General features: G+C 51.2%; 1 protein-coding gene and 1 non-coding gene across 2 annotated transcripts; one reads left to right on the forward strand and one right to left on the reverse strand.

Annotated features, from left to right (window-relative positions):
• Positions 1-1,667: 1,667 nt before the first annotated feature.
• LRRC14B (leucine rich repeat containing 14B) lies at positions 1,668-22,827 on the reverse strand. The gene is made up of 4 exons (XM_039842553.1): positions 22,703-22,827; positions 9,160-9,317; positions 4,875-5,805; positions 1,668-2,519 (listed from the first exon to the last, which is right to left on the reverse strand). The coding sequence occupies exons 1-4, from the start codon at positions 22,825-22,827 to the stop codon at positions 1,874-1,876; spliced, it is 1,860 nt and encodes a 619-aa protein (XP_039698487.1). The 3' UTR covers positions 1,668-1,873.
• LOC120586490 (5S ribosomal RNA) lies at positions 22,421-22,539 on the forward strand. The gene has a single exon (XR_005648716.1). It is a non-coding gene; the product is annotated as a 5S ribosomal RNA (ribosomal RNA).
• Positions 22,828-23,309: the final 482 nt, after the last annotated feature.

Raw genomic sequence — 23,309 nt, forward strand, 5'->3', positions numbered from 1 at the left:
CCCCCAGAGAGCTCAAGCGAGTCCTTAGTGGGTGTGGGCATAGAGGGCGGCGTACGGGACACTGGTCTCATGTTGTCTCCATTCCATTCTCCTGTCTGGCCTCTGGTACTAAGTATATTTTCTTGCCTTTTTAAATTTAATTTTCAATTATAGTTGACATATAATATTAGTTTTGGGTGTACAGCGTGGTGATTAGACATTTCTTAGTGCCTTTTCTTATGCCCACAGTTTGCCTATGTATGGGGGGCCATGTCCTCTGCTCCTGGGCCATCAGAAACCAGTCATAGCTGCTGTCATGTCAGGCAATGTCAGCCACAAGTCACAGGCTTGCAGGTGCAGTGAAAACCCCTGTGGCTGGAAGGGGCACAGTTGGGCGGGGCTGAGTGGGCCCATAGGAACCAGTCGGTCGCACGCACGTGCGCAGTCAGCTGGGGCTGGGGCTGCTCCAAGGCCTCGGGCTGCATAAAAATGGGCTGCTCCCCGGGGGCCCCAGGCACCACAGCACCCCTGGACCCTTCTGTACCACAGCTGCTGGGCTCAGCTCCGCACATGCCAGGGTTCTGTCCAGCTGGCACCAGAGGCCGAGTCTGTCATCAGGAGAATTCTACAAACAGTGGACGCTACTCTGCTCTTCACAGTTAGAATCAAATCATTTCAGAATTTTGCCCGGTGTCTACTCTCTTCCCAAGAGCTTCTTACAGGAGCAAACTCACCCGCCTGAGGCAGAGACTTTACGGGCACGGGATCCGAGATGCGCGGCGGGTGAGCAGAGAGCAGAGCCCAGGAGCAGGAGCATCACGAGGCACCAGCTCCCTCCGCTCTTGCTGTTGAGGAGGGAGGTGCTGCCACCCAGCAGGCAGACCCTGTGTCACTAGGACCCACAACCAGGGGCCCCTGTGGTGGGAGAAAGTCATGGGGCACACCTGGGAGCGGCAGCTGCTCACGCGCTGCGGCAAACACTCAGGGAGCACTGTGGGTGGCCGAGGTAGGAGAGGCTTTGGCAAGGTCAAGCTGTAGCTTCTGTCTTTAGAAATTTTTATTTTCAGACTCAGGTTTCTTAAAAACTTCCGATCTGCATTGAGGTTAAAACCACATGTGAATAAGCCACACTTCAGTTTTACTTGTATTCAGTCGCCCTCATGTTCACCTCTGCACAGCTCAGAGATGGCGGAATCGAGTCCCTCAGGCCCCGTCAGGCGCCAGCACTGTGAGAACTGCAGAAGAGGGCCCTGACCCCTGCGGAGGGTCCCACGGAGGCTGAAGGACGGGGCGGCGGGCGGGTTCCCGTAGTGACAGCCACTCTCCCGAGGTCCTTGGCCACGCTGACCCCATGCTCCTCGGCTCAGCCAGCAGCAGCAGAGCCGAACACATCCACCCTCTCGGAGGTGGACAGAAGCCATTAGCTGAAGCCCAGTTTCGCTTTGTGAATATTCAAGCAGACGTCGCTGGGGCCACCGCGTAAGCAGCAGCACAGCTGACGCCGAGGGGGAGGGGTAGAGCAGTCGGTGGTTTTTCTGTCGTCCGGTTTGTGACCCGGTCTCTCATTCCCCGCCCCAGTCACACCAGCCCGATGTCCTGCTCCTGCCACCTCTGGGCTCCCGCCCCGCCTGCGAGCTCACTACCGCCAGAGGCTCTGCGGACCACAGCCATGCTCAGGTCCCCAGGGCTGCCCTGTGCCCCTCACTGTGGCACTTCTGCTGACCCCCAGGGCATCATCCATTCAAGCAAGGCCTCTGTCACATCTCCTGGGAAGAAGGCCTTCCTCTCTGGGGCACCTAAGGGACACCGTGAGCAACATTCACTAAGAGATGCTTTGGACGGTGGAAGGTGGTGCAGGCACTGCCGCCCCCCAACCCCCCGCCGGCCGCGGGGCCTACTCCATCTGCTTCAGGGCCCGGGAGAAGTTTTCCAGGGCCGTCCTGAAGGCTTGCAGCAAGAAAGCTCCGAGCTCACTGCTCGTTTCCTGAATGTCTGGGTCGAAACTTCCGAAGACGGGGGTGCAGACCTGGATGTCATCGCGGCCGGCCCGCACCAGCACCCTGCGCAGGCCCTCGGCAATGGCGTCGTATTTCTGCTGGTCGTACCGCGACATGGCCAGCTCATCCTGGGGGTAGGCGCTGCCCTCCGGGTAGCAGTCCTTGGGCACCGGGAACTCCACCAGGCGCAGCCGGGGCAGGTCACAGAGGGCCCGGAAGAGGCGCCGCAGCGCGAGGCCGGACAGCGGGTTCCCCAGGAGGCGCAGCTCCTGCAGCTGGTGGCAGGGGCCCAGGGCCACAGCCAGCATGCTCACGTGGCTGTCCTCGATGCCACACTCCTCCAGAGTGAGGGACCGCAGCGTTCGGGCCCCGCGGCCCAGCAGCCTGGAGAAGGTCGACGGGAACAGGTGGACCAGGCTATGCCCACTGAGGTCCAGCACCTCCAGGTGGGCGGCGTGGGCCCCGTCTGCCAAGAAGGCCATGTCTGCGTGGTTCAGGGAGCAGTTGGCCAGGTCCAGCACTCTCAGCGGGGTCCTCAGGGGGCTGCAGGGCGGCGGAGAAGGCACAGGTGAGGGGTCAGGGAGGGGCTCCTGTCTCAGCAGCCAGCATGGCCAGAGAGCCCAGGCCACCCGCTGCCTGATTTTGTTCTGCCTGGGAGCCGAAATATTTTTGACGTTTTTAACTAGTGGAACGAATCAAAAGGAGAAGCAGACACTGTGGCATGGGGAAACGCTACGCATCCACGTTTGAATGAAGCCTTGTTGGGACACAGCCCTGCGCGTCATCCGCGTGCTGTCCGGAGAGGCACAGCTGCATTCTCGAGACAGCGCTAGGCTGCCATGGGGAAGTTCACTTTACCGAGGGCAGGCCTGGCCTTTGTCCTCAGCTCCCGCAGGATGAGTCTGCTTTGCTGACACCCTCTGTGGGCTGAGGGAGGGAAGGGATGCCCGTGTCCCTGCAGAGGATGTCGGCTCATGTGCTCGTTGTGGGTCAGCGGGATGCATGAGAACTGGGAGGAGATGAGACGCCCCGCTTCGCTCCAAGAGCAGAAGCCACACAATTTTAGGGCTGGAAAGGGCCTTGGCGACATCATTGCCTGGGACCTACAAGACCCCCCCATTCTGTCGGAGGGGGCGTAGGCAGCCCCACTCACACACGCACAGCCCAGGGAGACCCTGCTATGGCCAGCGGTTCTCCAAGTCGGGAACAGCGCCCATACTGGGGACCTGTGACGGATGCACATTCTCAGTCCACCCGCACCCAGGACACCGGGCCTCCACCTGGGGTCCCCAGGCTGAGCGCTGAGCACAGGAAGGTTTCGGGGTCCTGCCCCATGTCCTTGCCGTTCTCCTGCTGAGGCTGCCTCCCCCTGCCCTGCTGCCTCCCGCCCCTGTGCTCCGTGCATGCTGAGCACCTGCTTCTGCCCCGCGGCCTGCTCCCTGCAGCCTCGCCCGGCTCTGCGGAAGGCAGGTGCCCAGGCCTTGAACTGTGGCTCTGCACTGAATTGTGGTGAACGTTTCCATTTCTGTTTCTTTCGAGCCTCATCCACCCATGAGGAAGCCCTGCCAGCTCCCCCTCAGCTGGGTCCAGGCCTGAGCCCTGCTCGCCACCTGCACTGCTCACACCTGGCCTGGCCTCCTGTGTGCAAAACGGTGAGCAGAGCAGGTCTGGCTGCCGGCCTTGGGTGGGCTGTGCCTGGGGCTTGGGCTCGGCACAGTCCCACCACCCAGCTGAAGAGTGGTCCCTGCCCCGGCTTACGGACACAAACGGTGCGGTTCGCGCTGAGCACCCACTTCCTTCTGCAGTCTGGAATCTTGGTGTGTGCCTGGCCTGGCAGCTCACCTACCAGCCCTCGAAGACACCTGGGTGTGGGTGCCTAACAGGCTCCCTGGTAGATGGCACATTCACAAATCCTCCCAGCTCGGTGCTGGGGGGCTCTGCTGGCCCCCCAGGCCTCTCCCCACGTGCCTTTTCCCTTTGTGGCTGGTGCTCTGTGTCCTTTCTCTGTGATACATCACAGCGGTGAGGACGACTGCATGCCAAGTCCTCCTAAGAATCACCAAACCTGGGTGGTCTTGGGGGCCCGACACCTCCTACGGTGGGGGGAGTGTGGCCGCCACCATCTGGGCTGGTGACTTCTGCGGTTCCTTTGTATAAAAGAGAAACAGCTGTATGCCAAGGGCCTCCTAAACTAGAAAAGACCTTCACACGCCCTGGCTCAAGAAGTGAGAAGTTAAATTTTCCATAAATTTTCTTAAGTGTATTCGTGGCAGGCGGCCACTGAGGTGGCCCGCTAGCTGCCCTGCGCTCCTGCCCTCGCATGCTGGCGGCTCCTAGCTAACATTCACGCAGAGGTGACAGCTTGCTCTCGGAGGAGGCAATGAGCACGGCCTTGCACCCGGCACTGCGGCTCTGAGGACTCCCGGCCGCTGTCACTTGTGCAGAGCCTGCGTGGCATGCAGCCCAGCTGCCAACCCATCACCACATGAGTGAACTTGGAAGCAGTTCCGCCCACTTTCCGCCCCACCGAGCCTTCAAGGATAGCACAGCCCGCCGAGGGCTAGGGACCGCCTTTTCCTGTTCTGCGGGTAGTTAATACAATACGATGCGGTTACTTTTGCGTTACTGGTTTGCTAACTAGTACTTTCCTCTTTTGCTTACTAACTGAAAACAATTCCCCGTGAGTTCCCCGTGCTTCACTCCCCGCCCACCAGTCTGCCCCTCCTGCCGCTCTGGGTCTCTTGTAAGTCACGAGAACCCAGCACAGCGTCCTTGGTGCATCTTTACCTACCCCCCAAGAGAGCCCTGTCTCTCTGGCCCAGGTGAGGGGCTGTGAGCAGAGACTGTGTCCCCCCTGCCTGCCTCTATCTGGTCACCCCAGGGTCACCCCAGACTCACCCGAGCAGTCTCTGGATCTTCCCGGTCAGTGTGGAGAAAGCCACGCTCAGTTCGGTGAGCTGGGTCATCTGGCTGAGCTCCCAGGCGATGGAGGTGAGGAGGGGGTCCTCGCCATCAGTGACCGGGGTGCAGCCAGGGGGCGCGTCAAAGGCCTTGGCAGGCAGGGTGAGCGAGGCCAGCCGGGGGAAGCGCACCTGGGCCAGCAGCTGCTGCACGTGGCCCGCGTGCAGCCGCACGTTGTGCACCACCTGCAGCCTGCGGAGATCGCTGGGCCCAGTCAGACGCAGCACCTGCAGCAGCTGGTCGGGCCCCAGGCTGTCCGCTCGGAAGGAGAGGCAGTGCACCTGCAGCGGGGCGGGGCCTGCCGGCCCTAGGGCCCGCACCACCACCTGGAAGTTGCCCTCAGTGACAAACAGATCAGTCAGGACCTTGACGGGGCGCCGGGCCGCTTGGGGGCTGGCCTGCAGCTCGCAGCAGGTCCTGGCCAGCAGCTCGGTGCGGCCCCACCTGCCCAGTGCCCTCCCACAGGGGCACTGCTGCACCTGCACGTCTTGGACTCCCGTGAGGTCGGCCAGCTGCAGCCGCCGCCGGCCCCCGCCCTGGAGCACGTGCTCTGCCAGGCCCCTCACGCAGGCCTCCAGGCAGGCCCTGCAGGCGCGGTCCCGCAGGTCGGCCTCGTGGTCCGCACTGGGCCCCAGCAGAGCGCCCAGCCGGAACTCCTCCAGCGGCCAGCGCCCCAGCAGCGCTCGGACCACCTCCGCCCGCTCCAGCAAGTAGCCGGCTTTGAACAGGAGAGGGTAGAGGTTGTAGGCCACACTGTCCAGGCTCTGCAGGGCCACCTGAGGGTGGGACACCAGGGCCTCAGCGGAAACAAAGCGCAGCGACCTCATCGTGTCCGCCTGCGGTGGCAAAGGCAGGGCCGTGCTGTCCCCTTACGCGTCTCCCAAAGGCAGCGTCTGCCCTCCGCGCCTATCTTTAGCTGCAGCTGCTGGGAGCAGGTCGCTTCGGGATGTGATGAGCCAGCCCTGTGGTCATCTGATGACTATTTTGGTCCCGGGTGCCTGTTTGGCGCTGGGCAAGGTGTCCGGGGATGGCCAGCATGTCCTTGTGGAGCTCAGCTGGTGAAAGCAGAGCTTCCTGAGCGCTTGGCTCGGGGGGGTGGGGGCCTGGGCCCCTGCCCAGTGCCGCCTGTGCCCACTGCGGGGCTGGCCCACGCTGGGGAGCTGCAGTAAGCTTGTCCCGGGGCAGCCTCCTTGGGTGGGACACGTTTACCCCAGCTCTAGGCCCGTCCCCGCAGCCGCCTGCGTCCTCCTCATCTGCAAGCCTGGGACCCAAACATCAGGTGGCACCGAGGTGGGACGTGGCCCTAGGGGCTGTGACGCCTCCCTGGCGTGATGTCCAGCTGTCCACTCTGAAGGCGGCAGAACACGCTGCCCCAGATATGCCACTTCGGCGCAAGGATTATCTGGAGTCGAAAGCGCTTGAAAAATAGCAGGTGCGACGGCCCCGCTCTCCTCCGGGAAGCAGGAGCTCCGGGCGGAAGTCGCCCTCCTCTCACTCGAGGGACGGGTTGGACCTCACCAAGTAGCTCCTCTCCCTTCAGTCCCCCGCGTGTTCAGGTGCTTTCCACGTTTGCCTCTTTGCTCGACTTAGTGGAGAAATGCTTAGGCCTCACTCAGCTCATTTTCCGTGAGGTCTCCCATGCCACCTAGAAACTTTCTCTTGTTACTTTGTCTTTTGTCACAGAGCCCAATACCAACAGCTGTGAAATAATTGTTGACTGACCTGACCCCAGCCCCGACACACACACATCACCATCATCTGGGGCAGGGCTGGAGCAGTTAGCCCCCAGACCACCTGGACAAGTGCTGGTCTGGGAAGATCACGGCTGGAACAGAGACACAGAGAGACACACACAGAGTATGAGAAGGAGGGCGAGAGGCAGACAAAGGCAGTGGGAGACGGGGCCAAAGGGCAGCTCAGGGGTGTGGGCATGGCGGGGGGGCCACCCCTCAGGGTCCTGTCAAGCAGCTGTGTCCTCCGAGCCAGGGAGGATGGATGGGAAGTGTCAGCTTCCAGGGTGGGACCCGCCACAGTCAGGCAGGTATGGTGTGTGTGTGAGGCAGTGGACTTCACCCAACGTCACCAGAGGGTGTTTGCCAGTCCCCAGAGTGACACCCTGCTGTCCTTGCCATGTGCCCTCAAGGCACAGGAGCTGGGCTCCCTGGTGACCCAGGTTATAAACCTAGGAGACGTCCCCGGACAAAACAGACCTAGTAAAGTTCAGTCACGTCGTAGAAACATGTCCCATTTATTTTTGTTCCTAATTTTGGGAAAAGTCAACACTGAAAAGTAACAAAGCAGTTTACACAGCTGGCAAGTCACCGTGTGCGGCCCCGCCATGCCTAGTCCCGGTCTCCTGGGGGACGTCTGCCCAGGCTCCTGTGCTCACCCCTCATCTGCCGAGGGCCACACCGACCGGACCACCCAGCGCCGGCTCCGCAGAGCTTCAGGCCCAGCTGCTGTGCCCCCCGCCCCGCCAGAGCCTTGGGAAGCAGGGGTGCAGCCTCGTCCCAGGCTCGCAGGTGGTGACCGGCACCCTGATCCTAACTCCAGGACCCCTCCGCTGACCACACACAGCTTGTTAAAAAGGAAGAGAACCCAAGATTCCAGTTACATTCGCCCTGCGTCCAAGCCGCACCGTGGTGGCCCTGCCTGTGACCACTGCCTGTGACCACTGCCTGTGACCACTGCCTGTGACCACTGCCTGCAGCCTGAGGAGCCCGGAAGAGGGCTCAGCCTGCACTGAGGCCTGCACCTGCCTGGGCCTCCGCGGGAGAGCGGGGCCTGTGCTCCCACCGCGGCGGAGGCGCCGGGCCGCACAGGTGTGCGAGCGGAAAGACGGAGGGGCGGGGCGTGATAGGGGTGACTTCAGGCTGAGGGCTGCGGACCTGTGGCCGGGGACTGAGGTGTGTCATCTGCAGACCCCGAACTTGGGCCTGGGCTGAGGCTCTCGCATTCAGCCTGGCTTCTCCCTGGAGGAGCCGCATCTCTTCCAGGTCCGTCACAGCTGTCAAAGAAGGACCCTTTCACCCTCCCGTGGCTCCTCCCACTGGCCTCTCGGCCCCCAGGCCTGTCACAGCAGAGTCCTTATCTGTGAGGCACTACCGGTGGCTGGTGGACGCACATCCATTTTAAGAAGCATTTGGGGCTGGGCAAGGACTGATCTCTGTGGAGGAAGTGGCCTTGCCCTGACAAGCAGACTGCGGCACGCAGTGGCACATCCCTGCTGTGACCCGGGTTTGGGGAACTCCCATGGGGTCCCCGACAGCCCTAGTGACAGCGCTGCTGTGATGAAGCCTCGCCTGAAGCCAACCTCTGGCCAAGCTCCAGATGCACACAGGGTTTGGGCAGGTGGGCGAGGGCCCCAGGTGCCCTGGAGCTCCTCCTGGCGGAGTGCTCTCAAAGGCACCCAGAGATGGGGGCAGGTGGGGGTGGTCTCCACTTCCTCAGCCGGGCCTCTGGGGAGTGACCACACCAGGGGCCTGGCCTTCCTGCGGGAGGAACACCTAAGCCCTCAGGAAGAGCCTGATGCTGGCCTCTTGGATATGCTGATCACGGGGGTTTGGGTGGCGAGACCCCCGCGGGGTCAGTCAGGGCTGGGGGAGCAGGGCAGCGGTGGCCTGGCCACACACCCCTCCTGCAGAGCTGCTAATGTCTGGCCATACAGCCACAATCTGGAAGCACCTGAAGCAGAGGTGGGTGGGGCAGCCTGGCAGTGGCAGTGTGCCCGTCACCTGATTACAGGGGACGAGGGGACGCCCGGTACTTCGGGAGTGGGGGAGGCAGCCACTCCCACAATGCTTGGGGAGGAAACCGCTGGCAGAGCCTGCAGACCTGCCCCCCGCACGCAGCTTGGCACCCGCGGAATCGCCTTCCCTTCTGCTGCTGCCCGGAGGTGAATGGGGCATCTCCAGAACTGGGGAGGGGCTCGCACAGGGACGTGTGGACCTGAACCCACAGGCCCAGCCACGTCCTGAGGAAAAGGTCTCTTTGAAAGAGGCGACTATTTTCCCGTCCGACTGGCCCCTCTCCTCGGTCACTCGGTTCCTCTCTTTCAGGGGCTGTGTTTCCTTGTGCGTCCAAGGGTGTCTGGCCTCTCCGAAGGCGTAAGCGCACACCCGCGCACCAGTTCAGGGTCAAGGCCCGCTTGCCAGGTGTGCGGCCATGTGAATGTCCTAGCTGAGGCTGGTCTCCAGGCAGAGGCCCTGGCCCTCGGCCCTACAGCCTCGATCCCAGCCGGCCTGGTCGCCTCCCTCCTGGAGTGTCCTCAGCTCCCGCACACTCTCCAGCTCCTGAAGACACTGGTCGGAGGTGAGGACCGGCCCGTGGACCTCTTTGTCCACTTGGTCGCACAGCCGGGAGGCAGCCTCGCTGCTGTCTCTGGAAAGAGAAGGAAGCTGTCGGGGTTGCATCCTGATCACTGGCCCGTTCCCAGGCCATCCCCCGAGGAATATGATGCTGGTGACAACCTAGTTAAAAAACACAGCCGCACTGTTTTTACGCCTTCCACACCAGACAGAAACAGAAGCCCCAGGAGAGGCCCGTGGCCAGAGCAGGAACTGGAACATGTCCGTAAGCGGTAACACCGGCCGGCCATGGCTGCAGGCACCTCGAGGTGGCGGGGATACGTGGTAGGTGGACGCAGCGCCCAGCACGGAGGGGCGTTCGGTAGGAGCCTCGGACTGCAAGTTCTGTCTTCCGCTTGAGCAAACCCAGGAATTGGCTAGTTTTTCCATGGAGTCCGCACGTGGGACAAGCTCTGGTCCAGCCAAGCATGTCCGGGAGAGGGACGGAGGCCCGGGTTCCCTGGAGACTCTGCCTGTGACAGAGACGGGCTTGTGCCACCCGCTCGGGCCTCACGTGACTTACCTGCCGGGCTCGCTTTGTCACGGCCTCGGGCTCGCCGATCAACTCTGCCACCTCTTGAGGGGTGAGCCAAGGACCCCTGCTCCAGGCGGGTCCTCCCAGGGCTGGGCTGGGTCCCCGTGTGTGTCATGACACGTATCCGTTACCGTGGTAGCATACAGAGCCTTTCACTGCCCTAAAAGTCCTCCTGCTTTATTTATCAACCTCTTTAATCTCTGGATACGACTGATGTTTTTACTGTTCCACAGTTTTGCCTTTTCCAGAACGTTAAATAGTTAAAATCCTGTATGTGTCTTTACAGATGGGCTTCTCGCACGTCGCAATGTGAATACACGTTTCCTCTATATGCTTTCACAGCTTTACAGTTCATTTCTTTTTAGCAATGAATAATATTCCATTGTCTGGATGGACCACATTTTATGTGTCCATTCAAATACTGAAGAGCATCTCGTTTGCTTCCACGTTTTGGCAGTTATGAATACAGCTAATGTACACACACATGCGTGCATGTATGTTTTTGCGTGGATATGTGCTCAACTACTTTGTGTGTATCCCAAAGAGTGTGGCTGCTAGATCGTAAAGTAGCAGTGACATTATTTTTGTAATAAACTGCCAAACTATCTTCCAATGTGGCTGTACTGTTTTGTACAGTGATGAATGCGAGTTCCTGGTGGTTCACATTCTCACCACGATTCGGAGTGGTCAGATTATGGCCATTGTAATAGGTGTGTGACAGTACCTCATTGTTTCAATTTGCATACCCTTGATGACAGATGGTATAGAGTATCACATTATACGCTTTCTTGCTCTCTCTATATCTCCCTTGGTGAGGTGTCTGTTAGGTCTTCGGTCCATTTCTAACTTGGGTCCTATTTCCTTATTGTTGAATTCCAAGTGTCCTTTATCGCACGTGTCTGTCGCAGACATTTTCTCCCAGTCTGTGGCTTGTCTTCTGATTCTCTTTCATTGTCTTTTGTAGAGCCAATGATTTCGTAGTTTTAATAAATTAGGTTATCAATTATTTCATGAATCATGCCTTTGCTGTTCTATCTAAAAAGTCAGCATATTTATGGTCATTTAATTTTTTTTCCTGTGTTGCGTTGTAGTTGTTTTATAGGTTTGCATTTCCTGAGTAAGGGGCTCCCATCTGGGGAAAGGGGTTCACTTCCGAGCCTACTTTAGGTCGTGCATTGGGTGAAGATAACCACTGCTCTCAAGTCCATGGCAGGCCCGACAAGCTCCCTCCGTAGAGTGGTCTACCTTCCTCAGGGGCTTCCTCCCTTTCTCAGAAGGGAGCCCCTTTTTTTTTTGTGGCAAAGCCATGCTTTTAGGGAAGAGCTCCGCTATTAGGGGGTGAAGCCTCACTCTAGGGACGGAGTCTCACTCTAGAAGGGGTGACATGCCCTAATGGGGCACCACGCTCTTATGGGAGTGAGTCTTGCTATAGAAGATAGAGTTCTGCTCAAAGAGGGTGTCTCTTTTTAGATAGGGAGCCCTGCTCTCTTGGGGATAACACCACTGTTAAAGAGCCCGCTCTTGTGGGGGAGATCAGCTTTTATGGGGGTCCCATTTCCAGCTGAGCCTCACACTTAGTGGGGCCTTCCTCTTTGGAGGAGGCCTCCCTGGAGTGGAAGAGCCCTGATCTAAGTGTGTGGGGGGGTGCCCCACTTCTAGGGGTTGTCCGCTCTGGGGGCAGGGAGTTGTAATCTAGAAGGGAGAGCCATGCTGTAGGAAGGGAGCTGTCTCTGCAGAGGAAGCAGGATCCTGTGGTACTGTAGGTTCTTGGACTCAGAACTATGTTAGAATCAGTTTTAGGTTTAAATAAATGTAAAATGGAGATAATATATTTCCTACCTCATTTGGCAAATGGAAGCAATACGTTAGATGAGGCAGGAGAAGGGTCTAAAACAGGATTTATTTCAAGTGAGCCTTGTACCAAGAATCTGGATTCTTCTTTTAATGAGTGGGCAGAGCCCTTAAGGCACGGACACGCTATTCTCAGATGCCATCTTTTGTGCATTTTTAGAATAACATGCAAGTAAATGCCATGATGAAAAGCTATTCTCGGTTGCCATCTAGAGTGAATTTTGGGAATAACACTCCAGTGTAGGTCATGAAAAGTTATTAGTTATCCTCTGCTGCTATCTCGTGTGCATTTTGGGAATTACATTTGGCTATATGTCATTAAGTGTAGGTTACATGAATATTCATTATTTGCTGCCATCTAGTGGGAAATATGGGAATAACACCACAGCGCAGGTCATGAAAAGTTGTTCTCTGCTGCCGTCTCGTGGGTATTTGGAACATAACACCCAAGTGTATGTCATCATAAAAATTTATTTTCTGCTGTCATCCGGTGGGCATTTGGGAAAGAACACCTGAGTGTAGGTCACCATGAAAATTTATTTTCTGTGCCCATCTTGTTTGCATCTTGGGAATAATATAAGAGTGTATGTAAGAAAAAGTTTGTTTTCTCTGCTGCCATCTGGTGGGCATTTTCAAAATAAGACCCAAGTGTATGTCATTATTAAAATCTGTTAATGTTTTGATCCCTATTTGTGAAACTTTGGGGTCTGTCCATATAACCTGTGGTAGGATGTTTTTATCTCTGACTGCTATTACTAGTTTGTAATATTTGATTGGTTTAATGGAATTAAATGCTGATATAAATTAAGAAAGAAAATAGAAATAAATACAAACGCATTTCAGGATCATATGATCAGAGACAATATTTGATGTTAAAGCTGGCTTAGGTTTGGTTGGATTACACAGACATGTTTTTGAAAGTAATTAACATAAACTATCTATGTTTTAGCTGGATCTACAAAAATAAGTTTATGTCAGCCGTGTTACAAAGTATATAAAGAAAATAGATACAAAGTATCTATTTGTTAGCCATGTTACAAAGTATATAAAGAAAATAATATACAAAGTATCAAGAAAAATGAAGATAATTGGCTTTACAATCTCATAGTTTTAACTAATAAATAAAATGATACTAATAAAGGTTTTTAGGTAAGCTATTTAGTAATAATTATTTGTATATGTACATTTAAAAGTTTTTCTAGGTGTCTTTGGTGAGCTGAAACTTTTAAGGTTTTGTTATTTAAATTAAGTGATGGTCATTCATAGTTTTACACCTGCACGAGCAACGTCTAAGGGTTCCAGTTTTTCTATATCACTGCCAATGTTTGTTATTTTTGGTGTTCTCAATTACAGCCATTCTAGTGTGAGTGCAAGAGTATCACATTATAGTTTTAACTGGCATTTCCATCACGACTGACGATGTTTAACATCTTTTCGTGTGCTTGTTGGTCAAATCGTATCTCTTCTTTGGAGAAGGATGTAATGAAGTCCTTTGTCCATTTTAAAATCTGCCCGTTTGTCTTTTTGCCGATGAGTTTTAAAAGTTCTTTATTCTGGATAACAGACTCTTATGAGAGATATCATGTGCAACTATTTCCTTCCATTCTGTAGCCTGTCTTTTCACTTTCTGGTTAGCTTCTTTTGATGCACATAAGGTTTTCATTTTGAGAAAATCGAATTTATTTATTTCTTCTTTAGTTGTTTCTGTTTGGTGTCTGTTCTAAGAAACCATTGGTAAATTCAAGGTCATGAAAATTTATCTCTGTTTTCTTTGAGAGTTTATAATTTTACCTCGTCTATTTAAGCCGTTTATTTATTTTGAATTAATTTTCACATGTAATGTGAGGTTAGGATCCCATTTCATTTCTCTTCATGTGGGTGGCCACTTGCCTGGCTCCATTTCTGAAAAGACCCTTTTTTAGCCATTTTAATGTTGTCTGCCCTTATCAAAAATCAATGGTCTGTTGATGAATGGGTTTATTTCTGGGCTTTCCATTCAGTATCATTGATGTATCTGTATCTCTTTATGCCAGTATCACAATGTTTTAATCAGTGTTGCTTTATATTAAGAATTAAAATTGGGAAGTATGAGCCTCTAACTTTGATTTTCTTTTTGAAGACTGTTAAAGCTCTTTGGGGTCCCTTGAAATTTTATATAAGTGGATCAGCGTGTACATTTTCCCCAGAGGCCTTGGAATTTTCATAGGAATCATATCGAATCTGTGCATCAGCTATGAACTTTCACCATTTAAACAGTGTCAATTCTTTCCATCACCATGACATGGCTTCAATTTTCAGTGTACGAATCCTGCAGTTTGATTAAATCCATTTCAAAACATTTTTTAACATTGACATTATTTAAAATGTGATGATTTACTTAAATTCTTCTCAAGATTATTCCTTGCTCACATATAAGAGTAAAACAGATTGTGGCTTATTGAAATTTAGCCCTGTAACTGCCGAAATTGTTTGCTTGCTCTAATCCCTTTTTTTTTTTATTTTTTGATTCTTTAGGAAGTTCTATATCTAAGATGTTAATGGTTTAGAGGGCTAGGATCAGGGTTGGGGCTGGGGTGGAGTTTGGGGCTGAGTTAGGGGTTCAGGTTATGGCTTATAGTTTGGTTATGGTTTACGGTTACTGTTTGTGGTTATGTGTAGTTTATGGTTTGTGGTGAGAGATTATGGATTATGTTTAGGTTTTCTGGTTATGTTTATGTTGGTTATGGTTTATGGTTATCATTTATGGGTAATGCATTATGGTTATAGTTTTGATGCAGGACAAGGCAAATTTCCCCGAGTAGGGGGAGACCAATCCCTCCCCGGAGAGAAGAGTAGGCTCTTTGGTGGAAAGTGTAGAAAGAATTCAACATGCCCGCCATAGCGAGAGTCAAAAGGAAAGTTTATTGTAAAAAGGGGAAAAGCAAAGACTAGAAATAGAAAAGACAAAAAGCCAAGATAAGGAAAAGGCCACGTGTATTGTGAGGAAGTCCAGTTTATGTATCATTCTTTAGTTCCTTTGAGTTACAGTTTAAAGACTTTATTTATCCATTTCCTTTGCTCTGGACAAACAGTGAGAAAGGATAAGAGTATGTAGGGTGAAAAGCCTGCGGGCAGTTCCCAGCCATTAATCCACAGGTTATCTATATTTTAGACACAGGGAAGGAATGATTTTATTTTGTGTAGGGCAGACACTTAAAGGCTCTGTTTTTCCTGTTTCCCCTTTACAGGTGTGGGAAATGGGTTGTCAGCAATTCCAGCAGAAATCTTCCTTTGCTCTGCAGGTATCCTCGTGGCCTGACCGCAGAGCGGATGAGTCTCTGAATGTAGTCTCTGAATGTAGCTCAATTTAACATTTTAATTCTCTCGTCACTTCCCTACGTTAGTTTAGCATTATGGTTTGTGTTTTTGTTATGATTTACAGTGATGACTACAGAGGAGAAAAAATGGGGTTGAGCTGCAGGGGCGTGTGGGTGGAAGCAGAGGTCAATGAGGAGAAAGGATGGAGTGGACCTGCAGGGAAATGCACAGCACACCTTCAAATGTCCAATCAAAAGCGCATTGGCTAAACCAGGCAGTGGTTTGGATCAGTCCGCCAGTGTGAGGTGAGGGCCTGGGGGTGCATTGAGGTACTGAGAGAGAATGGGGAGGAGCCAAGGGGAGGAGTCAAGGGACGGGTCCTGGGTGGATCTGCCAATCAGTGCAGACTCATTTAGCGCAGGGCCAGCCTTCACCAGTGTCTGGCCTTCAGGCTGTGTGCGTTTAGGCTTGGTTACTCAGGTCAAGAGACCCCCACAGAACCCTCACGTTTCTGCTTGACCCAGTGTAAACCCACGTAGAACAGGTGGCTTCTCGTGCACGCAGACATGGCTTCACCTTTTCAGGAATCCCACGAAGTTTCTCGAGGCTTCTGGTGGCTCCACTGTGCTGAGGCAGTTCCTGTACTTCTGCAGTCCTCGGAGCTGCTCCTTGGACAGACATGGCGAGAAGAGATGAGGAGAAGCTTTGTGCCCCAGGAGTGCTGGGAGGTGACGATAGGAGGTGTCAGTCTTTAGAGGACCCAGGAGAGGAACCAGCTCGGTGTGGAAAATTCTTCTTTTTTTTTATTTCGTGGTGTCAGGTAGTGAGGGTGAAGAGTACTGAATGTAAGTGTGTCTATTTTTTGCTTTATAGTACAGAGGAATCAAAGACATTAGAGTGTATTGGTCTAAATGTAATGGGATTTGCTTCTGCCTTAATTCTACCCTGCCTTTTCCCCTAGGCTAACAGCTCCTTCCATAGATATGCTAATCGAGTTGAGTCCTGCGCGAACAGAGATTTGGAGGTTTCCCGCTCTTCCTTAGACCTTGCGTCTTTCCCCCGCCCCTCCTCCTTCTCCCCTCTCTACGTGGTGAAAAGATGCCTGGGCGTGAAGGTCCTTCCAAGTCGAATTTCAGAAAAATCACAAGCTCCCCGATGTCTCATTATGGTGCCATTTTGATAAATAAATCTTTCCTTATTCCAATCTCTGATCTGCTGAATATTAAGTATTTAATGTGCCAAACATACAGGCCTTGTGACTGCAGCATACACGCCTTGTGGAACATTACAAAATTTTGTGCTATGAGGAAATGTATATCTAGAAATTGCAAAATTTGTTAGAGTGTATCGAAATATCCCTGTAACATACAGTCACAGTTGCTTCTTAGTTTTCATTAGAAAAGCTTTTTTTGAAGGTAGAGAATTATGCTATGTAATTAAATTTTCAAATGTAAAAGTTAAAAGTGAAACCAACTATATAAGAAAAGCAAGATATGTTGCAGCTATAAAAAAAGGGATGCGATGGGGGCTGGCTCCATAGTGTGGTGGTTAGCACATCTGCTTTACATGCAGAAGGTCCTGGGTTCACGCCCCAGGTGGGGCGCCAGGTTACCCCACCCCCACCCCTCGCCTGGTGCACAGCTGCTAGCGAGTGGGAGGAGACCCCCGGCCTTCAGAGATCCAGTTCTTAGGGGGAAATGGCAACATCCATAGGTCAGGGGTGGAAGTGGGGGAATTTAAGAGGGGGAAAAACGGGATGAGATGAAGATGCAAATTTGGAGGGAAAGAAAATTAACTTTCTCCTAATGTAAGGCTGGTTCTTGCAGAATGGGAACGAGGAAAACCGGAAAAAAAATGGGGAGAGGAAATTTTATAGACAGTTAAGTTGAATGAGATTGGAATGAATTTAACCAAGTAAAAATTTAAATATCAAAAGAAAGCTTTTGTAGAAGCAGAGTTTAGTTATTCTTTCTTTAGAAGGACAAAGTTTTCCTGCATCCTTCTGCTCCAGATAAGATATTATAAAAAGTTTTCTGCCTAGAAATCAAAGACTGCTTTCTTAAAATAGTTTTCTGTCTTAATCAAGTGCTCGATGACTTAAGAGACAATTTCTTCAATCCTAAGAACCAAAGTTTTGCTTTGTCACTTTCGTTAAGTGAATAATTTAATATCTTTTCATAATGATATACTAAAGAAAAAAATGAACGTCTAGAGTGTTTTTGAATGCATAAACTGCTTCTGTGGTTCCAAGGCTCCCTTGCCAAGGACAAATACTAATGCCTTTTCACAAAAATTAAGAGGAAACTTTAGCTATGTTCACGGGTAAACTTAATTTATTTCACCTGCCAGAAGTAGTTTGGCTCCAACTCTTCTTTTAGATAATCTTATCCTTCTTGTGGCGTTATTTTAAAATGAAAGTGTGGGAGTTCAGAACAGGTCACCCAGAGATGTTCTGATTGTTTCTAGCTAAGGGTAAGTTCATCTTCTGGCTGAAGAGAAACTATTGCCCTGCCCTTTAAGTATCCAGAACTACTTGAATGGAGGGCCTTGGTCATATAATAGGAGATCATCAGCCATCATCTCCATCTGACCCTCCTATAGGGCTGGGCAAAGTAATGTGTACTAAATGTCCGTTCTTATCATCCTGCAATGACCCTTTGAAACCCCCCAGGCACCTTACTATATCCCTAGCTCAAAATGCCTTATATACCCAAGTTCCCATTCTATTCCTCTATCTCTCTTGTCTGTGGAGTCTCTGACTCTCATGTATGTGGGGTTCTCGTACATATGTATCTATTAAATTGCATTATTTTCTTGTGCTAATCTTTCTCACATCTATTTGATTATTAGACCAGACAGGATAGCCTTGAGTGTGGAGGAAAGTGTATTTCTCCTCTGCAGTTGGCACCGTGAGCAAGATAAACTCATCCCTGGGACACCTCACTTTCCCGTGATGCCGGTGCGGATGAAGAGATGCTCGGGCCTCTGACACAGGCCAGCGCAAGGTAAGGATTCTTACCATGTCAGCACATCTCCAGTTCTTAACGACAACCTGAAATTTTATGTCCTAAAATACCTGCTTAGTCCCTGTTAGGTTGGAAGCTCCAAAACGTAAAACGTGGGCTAAAAACTGCAGTTATGGCTATGGTTCTATGAGACGGCTGCAGCCCCTAGGGAATCGAAAAACCTCAAATTACAATGCCAATTACGAGGACGATTCCGATTAGATTAGATTATTTAAAACCACTTAAAAAACACAGGCTTCTAAATCAAATCAGGTTGAAACAAAGGAGAAAGAGAGTCAAAGGACTCTCATGCTTGATTTAACCTCACAACATTTCGTACAGTAATGTTTTATGTTGAGGTATGTTAGACATTTAGGGGCTCAGGGGGTTAAAGGTCTAGGGTCTGGGATAGGGTGTTAGAGGTTAGAATCAGAGTTGGAGTTTTGGGTCTGGGGTCCCTGGACTGCGATCAGTTTGGCTCTGGGGTCCAGTTATGGGTCCAGGGTCTATTTACAGTGTCTCAGGTCCAAAGTTCACCTCCAGAATCTGGCAGCTGGCAACCGGGGTCCTGTGTCCAGGTCTGATCCTGGGGGTTCTGGTTCTAAACTCTTGGTTATGCCTCTGGGGGCCATCTCCAGGTTCTGAGGTTTAGTCCATAGTCCACCTCAGCATCTATGTTGGAGACTCGTGGTCTGGTTGGGTCTGGCTGCGGTGTCCAAGTCCAGCTCTGGCTCTAGAGTCTCGTGTCTGGAATCTGGGATCCTGGGTCTGTGGTCCAGTGTCAAGCCTCTGGCATCTGCATCCTGGGTACTGTACCTGGGTTTGGATTGGGGCATAGCTTTGGATTCAGGTTCTGTGGTCTGCTGCAGGGTCCATGTCTTGTGGTATGGTGTCTGTCTTTGAATAGTAGGTCCACTTTGGTGTCCAGCTTCCAGGATCTGTATCTGGGGTCCCGATTCTGGCTCCGGCATCTGATGTTTGTCAGCTAATGGTCATTGGTTCCCGTTATTCAACAACATGGTGCAGTCAAGGGGGTAGATACTTTATTGAGTATAAATAGCTGAATTGTGATAAAGCGCAGCTGTGAGAACAGCAAAGCTGTGGAGCGGCTCAGTAGAGCTTCAGGTCAGTTATGAAGCATCATGGCTGTGGAAAAGCATGGCTATAAGGAGGGCCTAAAATGAGATGGGGCCTGTTCCCTCTAAAGAGACAGCTCTGCTCTGTGAGCTCCGATGCTTTGTTCTGCTCTCGCAAGACAACTTCAGCCTCAGTCCTGAAGACAGGCAGGTCAGTGAAAGCTTCTCCCCGAAGTGTGGTTTACATCAAGTATCCCTTTGTGGAAGTGGCTGCTAGGCTCTTTTTTAAAATTGGAGCCCAGGTAGGCACCAGGAACCCTTCTTAGTAGGCAATTTTCTTTCTCGGTGTTTACATGTCATGTGATATATGAGGGGCACAGGGGCTCCTGAGGTTGGGGGCTAGGGATACACCCTCATGAGATAGATGTCTCAGTTTTTGCTCCAGGCAGCTTGAAGGGTAGTTACTTCAGCATATGGGTAAGGACAGTCCTAGAGAGGATTTCTCCTCCATCCCAGATGCAGCCAGCATCGGAGGATTAAAGAGCATGCCTAGAAAATGAGGTAGTAGAGAGTCGGTAAGATCTGCATCCCCGTTTAGCCCAATGTGTGAAGGGCAGAACAGGTCTTTGGAGACCAGCAAGGAGAGGCCTGGAGGTAAAATTCTCCACCATCTTCACCCATGTGAGAGGAGCAAAGTGGGTGTCTGGTGTGTATGTAAAAAACTTCTAAACCTGTAGAGAACACATATGAGAGTTTATTTGAGTAAAACTGACGATGTCTGCCATGGAGCAAGATCTCAGATGCTATAGGGAATCACTTTTGCCACTCCTTTAATGCATTTGCGATTATGGAAAGCACATAAGAAAGATTACATGTATGTGGTGAAGAGCGAGGCAGGATGGATACAGAGTAGCTAACAACATTGTGTGTCCTCCGAGGGTGAATAACACCTTCAAGGGGTTTTACTGTTTTATTTGAAAGCTGTGTTTATGTAGTTGCATAACACCAATGGACGGGACTTCCTTAAACTTTTACTAAAGAAGCAATAGGTCTGGGGTTGTAACTATCTAGTTATTTCTCCTGCTATCTCGTGTACATTTGAAAATTAACACCCCAGGGTGTGTCATTTAATTTTCTCCTCTGCTGCTAGTTTGTGTGAATCTTGGGAATAACTCAGCAGTGTAGGTCATGAAAAGTTGTTCTCTACTGCCTTCTCGTGGACATTTTAAAAATAACACCAGGGGCATATCGTCTAAAAATTTACTTTCTGCTGCCATCATCTGGGCATTTGTGAATAACACAGGAGTGTAGGACATAATGAAAAATAATTTTCTGCCCCCATTTTNCCATTATAAAAATTTCTGTGGGCAATTTGGAAACAACACCCCAGTGTATGCCATTACGAAAATATATTTTCCTCTATCATCCACTGTACATCTTGAAATAACACCAGTGTGTAAGTAATTAAATGTTATTCTCTGCTGTCCTCTGGTGGACATTTCAGGAATATCACTTTACTGCTTGTCATCATGAATATTCATCCTCTGCTGCCATGCATTGGGCATTTTGGGAATAACACCCGAGTGTACGGCATCATGAAATTTTATTTTTTGTCCTCATCTACAGTGAATCTTGTAAATAACATCAGAGTGTAAGTAAAAAAAGTTATTTTGTGCTGCCCTTTTTTGCGCGTTTAGGGAATAAAACCAAGTGTATGCTTAAAATTTATTTCCTGCTGCCATTTTGTGGGCATTTTAGGAATAACGTCTTGAATATTTGTTCTCTCCTGCCGTCTGGTCTGTATTTTGTGAGTAGTGCCACAGTGCACGTCTTGAAAACTTATTTCTGCTGCGATCTCATGTGCGTTTAAAAAATTTCACCAAGGGTCTTTCCTCATGAAGTTTTTTTTGTCAACATTTTGTGAAATCTTGGGAATAGCACAGGTTGCCAGTCATGAAAGTTATACTCTGCTGCCATGTCGTGGGTATTTTGAAAATAACACCCAAGTGTATGTCATCATTAAAATTTATTTCCTGCTGCTATCTGCTGGGTATTTTGGGAATAACACCACAGTGTATGAAATAAAAAAGTTACTCTTTGCTGCCATCTGGTGGACATTTCGGGAATAAAACCTGGTGTAGGTCACCGTAAATATTCATTATCTGCCTTCATGTATTGTGCATCTCGAGAATAACAGGAGTGTAATAAAATTTATTTTTGCTGCCATCTGGAGGGCGTTTTAGAAATAATACTTGAATACTCATCTGCCGGCATATGGTGAGCATTTTCGGAATAAATCACAGCGCATGTCATAAATTGTAGTTTTCTTGCTATCTCATGTGCATTCTGAAAATAAAATCTGGAATGTCACTATGAAAATTTTTCTGATGCCATTTCGTGTGTATCTTGTGAAAAAAACAGGAGTGCTTGTCGTGAAGTAATTCCCTGCTTTAGTCTTGTGGGCAATTTGAAAATAATATCCTGCTGTAGATAATCTTGAGTACTCATTCCATGCTGCCATCTGGTTGCCATATTGAGAATAACACCATAGCACATATCATAAACAGTCATTTCTCTTGTTATCTCATACAGTTAGAAAATGACACCTAAGGACAGTTGGTCAAACAAAGTTCTTGTACATGGACATCTCGTGTGTATCTTGGGATAAACAGAAAAGTCCTTGTCATGAGAAATTATTCTCTGCTGCTGTCTGGTGGGCATTTGAAAATAACAGGCAAGTGTACGTGAATATAAAGTTATTTGCTGCTGCCATCTGCTCAGCATTTTGGGGATAACACAGGAGTGCACGTCTTGAAAAGTTATTTCTGCTACTATCTTATGTGCATTTAAAAAATGACTCCCCAGGGGATGTTATTATAATGTTTTTTTTCTGCTGCCATTTTATGTGAATCTTGGGAATAACACAGCAGCGTATGTCTTGAAAAGTTCTTTTCTGCTGCCATCTCGTGGATATTGTAAAAATAGCACCAGTGTATTTCATTAAAAAAAATTTTCTGCTGCAATCCTGTGGGCATTTAGAGAATAACAGAGTGTAGATCATCATAAAAATTAATTTTTTGCTGCCATCAAGTGTATATTTTTATTAATAACACCTCTACTGCTATATGGTGGCCATATAGGATCTATGTTATCAAAAATCTTGACACTCTACTGCCATCTTGTGGGCTTTTTGGGAATAACAGCGGTGCATCTCATGAACAGTTATTTCTGCTGCTATCATATGCATTTCAAATTAGCACCCATGTGTATGTCATCATAGAAATTTGTTTTCTGCTGTGGTGCAGGCACAGACGTCTCCGGCGCCCGGGATGCCAGGGTCGAGCTCTTGGGGCAGCAGGCGACAACCTGTCCCCTCTATGGCCATACCATCCTGAACACGCCCGATCTCGTCTGATCTCGGAAGCTAAGCAGGGTCAGGCCTGGTTAGTATTGGGATGGGAGACCGCCTGGGAAAACCGGGTGCTGTAGGCTTTTGCCGCCCCCTCCTTTTGCCGCCCTACAGCCAGGGTGCCCCTGGACGCTCCGGGGCCCTGCTCGCTCACTCGCTCGCTATTAGTCTCGAGGGTCCCGGGCAGGCGCCCGAGCCAAGAGCTTCTCCAAGGGCTGCGTGCCCTGCGTCCTCGCCTGCCCTCACCTGCTCTCCTGCAGCCAGCCCTGGGCTGTTTCCTCTCTCCGCTTGGGACTCTTCCCTTCTTGGGCTCTGCGGGGCTGAGTCCCAAGGACCGCCTTCTCTGATAGACGCTGGAAGTGCGCTCGCATCCTCGGGATGCAGGACCCTCCACCCCCACCCACCCCGCCCGAGGCCTCAAGTCTCGGCCAGCACGCTTCTCACCGCCCTTCTCACTGGACAGCCAGGTGCACTTGGACCAGGCGTGAGGCCACCTCGCACAGCTGGGACGGGAGCGGGACCGACAAGCCACGTCAGAGAGGCTGAGACGCATGAGATCGCGCGTGCACGCCCGGCAAGATCCCTCTTGGGGCAGGCCCGCAGCCAGCGGCCACACACACACACACATATACGCCAGGGAGCCCGTGCGTCTTTCCTTCCCGCGGCGGGACCCCCCGCAGGACTCTGAACAGAACGAGACTCCCGGAGCCCCCAGCCTGCCCCGGGGCACGAGGCACTGGGCACCAGGCAGAACCGCCTCCCTGCCCGAGCCCAGCCCCGGCACGACCACCCTCTGCTGTGGAAGTGGTCTCTTCAGGGCGGCCGCAGGCTCTCGGGGTCAAAGTCGGGGTCT

This window comes from Pteropus medius, unplaced genomic scaffold (assembly GCF_902729225.1).
Source record: "Pteropus medius unplaced genomic scaffold, Ma_sr-lr_union100, whole genome shotgun sequence".
NCBI classification, from domain to species: Eukaryota; Metazoa; Chordata; class Mammalia; order Chiroptera; family Pteropodidae; genus Pteropus; species Pteropus medius.